We start from the raw sequence: 5,101 nt of genomic DNA on the forward strand, positions 1-5,101 counted from the left end.
AATTATACCAAGTATGTTATTTTAATAAGCCACAATGACAAATATACAAATATCTATTTATAGAGGTAAGTCTTCAGGGCTTTTAAGTGCAAATGCAACAAGGTAGGGTATTTCACAATTCCCCCACAACTGTCCTGTAGATAGCCAGGGGACAACTGTACTTCTGACAGCAGAGAACAGCTGGTTAACATCCAGGGTAAAATAAAAATAATAATTAAAAAAAGAGTACGGTCTCTTCATCAGTCTCACTGCAGTAATTGGGAAGTGAGTATACACCCTAAGACAGTGAAAGTCTTGGCCTAAAAATTTCAGTACCCTGTGTTCAGCTTTCTGCATGCCTAGTATTGGCAAGGTTAAGAGCAGTTATCAAGGCTTCTTAAATTTGAGGACAGTAAGCATCTCTTGTCCTGCTTGCCTGGAAAGTACTCGTGTGCCTTCTAAGCCATAATTCTTCATTGTTTCCAGAATTTCGTCTGCAATTGAAAGTGCAGTGTTACAACTGAGTTTATACAGAAGTCAGCTGTAAAAGGCAGTGCTAAAATATCTACCAAACATAAGCAGTAAAACAAAGATTAGAAACTCTGTCCTTTCACTCTTTCAGACAGTAATTTTTATGCAAAGTAGTCTTCCACCAAGAACAAGTAAAGTTTACAATTTACTAATTGAAGTTCTCTATTTTAGTATTATTAATAGCAGTGAACAATTAATAGCAGTGATGAAGCTAACTTGTAGGAGTAACTGAAATTTGTAGCACTTTCTCTCAGAAGCTGCCTATCAATCAGGTGTGAAAGAATAGTCGGTCTTCTTGAAACTACTTGATAGTGTATAGCCACTAAGCATTAGATCAGAAGAAGCAAGTCCAAATCTTTTCTCTACAGATGTCAAAATGAAAGACATTGCATTTCCAACCAAAGGCTTTTGCCTTTTAAGTTTATACCACCATTCTCTTTCATATGAAGTGACTGTCCTGGCTTCGTTACTTAGTTCAGAAGATCTAGTCACCTTTCAGACTTGGAACTGAGCTGCTGGGGTCAGGACATACATATAACCATTTTCCAGACTAGCTTAGGAAATTCTTAGTTTGGGTAATTTGCTTTTATTTTTGGTCTAGCTCACCGTACGCTGGATGCACAAGGCATGCATTCAGAAAAGGGATTCCAAGAGGCATCAGGTTATGTAAAAGTCCCTTTGTCAATTAGACACCCACACAGACTTGAAAGATGAGAAGCACAAGAGTCCACAGAGATGCCATGGTTTGTATGAAGCACACAAAACCACTCTAGCCATCTCTGGCATTTTTAAATAATGACCTAGAACACTGATATGAATTCCAATGCATTTGGTCAATCTTCAATTAGTTGCTATCACCATGTTAGATTCAACTGATGTTACACACTACTTTTTGTTGTTTACTGAAGTCTGATAACCTAGAGAACGTTGTTGTGATCAACATTTTTATTAATACAGTATGAAGTCTGTTTGGCATATTTAAGGGTCCAAGGAAAATGATCACCTGGATTATTTTCTTTAATTGTGACCAAGTAGAATAATCCTCCTGGTGAAAGTAGGTCTGGTACTAATGGAAAAACTCTATCCATTACTTCTCTGCCCTTTCTGCCACCAGCCCAAGATGCCTCTATTCCATGGCTTTCCACCTAGAAAGAATGAAAGCAAAGGCTGCATTAACACAGAACGATAGAAACGTCAGTCGCACTTACGATTATGAGAAACATTACCATGGTCTCCAGCTTTAGGTGTCTGTCATTAGAAATCTGACAGCTTTGAGTCAGTAAATTAGTTTATGCAGCAAAATTACTTCAAGACTACTTTCTACACAATGAACATACTACTTTTGTTTCAAGTTCTATTCTTCAACTGAATTCAAAGAGCTACATTTTATCACGTGCTTTGTATGCATTTTCTTAAAATGTTTTATGAGCTTGTTTGCCAAGTGGAAGGTGACCAGAAAACCCTTTTAAGTGTCCATGCGCATAGGAGTCTGCAGAAGCAGACAATACTTATTTTGTAAGGATCAAATGCATTTTCCATTGCAAGTCTTCTAAAAATACACCATACACCAAAGAGAATTCTTATACAGTTTATGCTTGATGGAGAAACTAGGTATTGAGCAGCAGCAGCAGCAGCTAACAATCCTTATTCCCATGTAGTCTTTATAAGCAACACTAGTAAATCATTGTCACTAAAATGGTGCTGTTACAAGTGCTATTACAAAAATGCTGGTCCTACAACATCCTTTACTATTTAAAAAAACACCCTGCAGTTTTCATAGCAGAGCTTCTTTGATTTGTCACCTCTCGCCTGACAGTAGAAATACCATTTATATTGTGTATTTCAAATTTTTCCTACCTCTTCAGAAGGTGTTACAACATACGGTGGATTAAATAGCAGTAGATCAACCTTCCCATTTAATCTTGGAGACAGTCCTCTGACCTATAGATGAAGTTGATGATTCTTTTGTTTATTGGTTGTTGTTTTTTCTTTTTTTATTGGAAACACAAAGAATGCAAACATTTTGTAAAAATACAGTTATGTAGTGCTGGATGTTCTGAACATCTCAGCGCAACTCAGGAACACTAAACTTTATTTTCTATGTGCAAGAGAAACATCAAGAAGAAGCACCCTTGCAGAGCAGAACAATTTCAATAGCCTTAAGACTATGTTACGTATGGGATGTGGAAGAGCAAGAGACACATATGCAGACAGGTAGTACTTTGAATTCTGAACTAAGCTAGAATAAATTGGATATAAAAGAATTTTGAATTTATCATCAGTTAACAATTGCTACCCAAAATGACCAGTCTGTGATAACTGCAGTTCAGTTCTCAAGTATGAGCAGTTGTTCATCCATTTTAAAACACATTTATTGTTGCCTATCTTCACAATCTTTTATAAACATATGTTTGGGGTATTTTAAACAAATACCTTAATAAAAGATGAGAAACTTAGCTTTTTCCCGTGCCAAATTCTGTAAGATACAAAAAGTAATATACACAGTTCCTAATCAAATCAGAATGAGCTGAGAACCAAGAACTGTGTAGCACTAGAGGAAGGGCTATAATTTCAGGTCACTGCAGAGTTCCTCGTGCAGAATTTTCCAAACTACATCTACAAAATTTATTTTTAAAATTATCTTAATGAATTTTTAAAGCTTAAATTTGAATTGTAGAGCTTGAGTATTCTGTTTTTCCCTTCTTTCAGAAACACTTTGACATTGTTTTCTTTTTTCATCTGTGCTTATCAAGACAATGTTTGTTCTAGAGTTCACGATTAATTTTCAGTATCTTTAATAAGTATTAAAAAAATATTACAAAAACTCTAAGTAAGATGATATTGAAACATCTTATCTTACCAAATCAGTAATGACTGGCTGAAGGTGAACATTGTTAAGTGCAGCTGTCTCCAGTGTACAGTAAGCTGCCATTGGGTTGATATCTGTACATCTAAAAAGGAGAATATTACCAAGTTACTGGCTACTGTATCTTGGAGGTTTAATCCTGTGAACCATGTGCTAATTTAGGTACTCTGAATAAAAATATCCTTTCCAGCATCCTTTGCTTTGCAAGTAAATAGTAAAAAAGCATCGTATCAGCAGCTAAACTGCAACACTGTACTGGAAGTTGTAACGAATGACTGAAAACTGAAGTACAGGATTTCCCTTTCAGCGCTAGGTCTGCATACATATACATACACACCCAGGTAACCAATGTTATGTCATCAGACCTCGGTAAGATTAATCAGTGGCTAAAATTCAGAATTCAACGCTGCAATCAAAAGTGTAAGCTTAGCAATTTGTCTATGAAGTGGGAAAATGGAATTCTAGTTGTACCAATTTTTACAGAACCTGAAGCAAATAGTTTAGGCTCTCTCTGCTTTGATTTCCCTATCTGTAGAACTGAGCTAACATTTCTTTGTGAAAAGAAGTGTTTGTAAATGTGAAGATGAGAAAGTACATATGTGGGAACTAAGTATTCTTTATTATTGCATGCAGCAGTTTGAGTGCTGTTATACTCACATATACAGCACGCTGGAGCCAATAACAGAAGAAGCTAGAAATGTTGAAACCACACCAGATCCAGATCCTATTTCAAGGCAGATCTCAACTCTAAAGACAGAAAACGCTGGGTGACTTATTTGCCTGCTGATCACACAGCCCTTGAAGCCCACATGGTGTCATCTGTGTCACAGGGGCTGCCAGACCAGCCGGTGCCTGCGCAGACAACTCCTGGCTGTCATAAGCTGCTTTTGGGAAACACACGTGTTTGTTTCCCCTGTGCATAACATTACGGCATCCATTAACTACACATTCCCAACCGTACGGGCTAGGTTTCCACAGCACGTATTACAGCTCCGACAGAAACGATGGAGGATCACCACGGAGCCAGGCACGGAGGGAGCCCTCAGGAGGCCTCCGGCCAGCTCTAGACAGCAGCGCCCGCAGGAGGTTTACAACCCGTCACTCCCAAGAGTAAGCCCGTGGGTGACTTGTACAGCGGTTCCAGTTCTGTGGGCACATCTCCGCCCGGCCCCGGGCTGCACCCTCGGGCTTCCCACGGCTCCCCCAGGCCATCGCCCCGACAGCGAGCGGGCCGACGGGGCGCCGGGCCCCGCGCTGCCCTCCGCCCGCCGCCCGCCGCCCGCCCGCCCGGGGAGGCCTCGCCCCGCTCCCGCCCGGTCCCGCAACCCCGCGGGCAGCCGGGCCCCGAGGGGCAGGCAGCGGCGCCCCCGCCCCGGCGCCCCGACACCCCGGGCCCGAGGGGCGGGGCAGCCCCCTCGCTCCGCCCCGCCGTTAGCAGCGCCGCCCCGCCCCTGCCCCCGCGCCTACCGGGCCTCCCGCAGGCGGGCCGCGTCCCGCTCCAGCGCGTCCAGCAGCAGGAAGGTGTCCTCGGCCGGCTCGTACACGTCCCGGAAAGGCCCGTGCGGCCCCACGTGGTCGTACCGCGGGGTAGGGAGCGTGGGCGCCGCCATGACACCCCCTCCCGCTCGGGAGCGCGCGTGCGCTGCCACGCCCCTCCGGCGTGCCCGGGGCTCCCGCGGCCGCTCGCGCCACGGATGCCGCCAATGGGAGGGCGCCGGCGGGGCC

The 5,101-nt window shown here is 43.0% G+C and overlaps 1 protein-coding gene across 2 annotated transcripts; it reads right to left on the bottom strand.

Annotated features, from left to right (window-relative positions):
* On the bottom strand, positions 1 to 5,101 carry HEMK2 (HemK methyltransferase 2, ETF1 glutamine and histone H4 lysine). 2 transcript variants are annotated; one of them, XM_080376571.1, is made up of 6 exons: positions 4,844 to 5,101; positions 4,034 to 4,123; positions 3,371 to 3,461; positions 2,368 to 2,451; positions 1,514 to 1,655; positions 1 to 473 (listed from the first exon to the last, which is right to left on the bottom strand). In XM_080376571.1, the coding sequence occupies exons 1-6, from the start codon at positions 4,984 to 4,986 to the stop codon at positions 367 to 369; spliced, it is 657 nt and encodes a 218-aa protein (XP_080232697.1). In that variant the 5' UTR covers positions 4,987 to 5,101; the 3' UTR covers positions 1 to 366. The 2 variants fall into 2 exon arrangements, with proteins under 2 accessions (XP_080232697.1, XP_080232698.1); XM_080376572.1 differs by lacking the exon at positions 2,368 to 2,451.

This window comes from Falco punctatus (genome assembly GCF_963210335.1).
Source record: "Falco punctatus genome assembly, chromosome: 2".
In the NCBI taxonomy this organism is placed as follows: Eukaryota; Metazoa; Chordata; class Aves; order Falconiformes; family Falconidae; genus Falco; species Falco punctatus.

What these genes read in the sequence shown, in the direction of transcription:
- HEMK2 (XM_080376571.1), bottom strand. Translation starts at nt 4,986, where the DNA reads ATGGCGGCGCCCACGCTCCCTACCCCGCGGTACGACCACGTGGGGCCG. An exon ending in GGCTCCAGCGTGCTGTATAT is followed by an intron (nt 3,462 to 4,033) that starts GTGAGTATAACA and finishes TCTCCTTTTTAG; the next exon opens with ATGTACAGATATCAACCCAA. An exon ending in TTGTAACACCTTCTGAAGAG is followed by an intron (nt 1,656 to 2,367) that starts GTAGGAAAAATT and finishes CATTCTTTCTAG; the next exon opens with GTGGAAAGCCATGGAATAGA.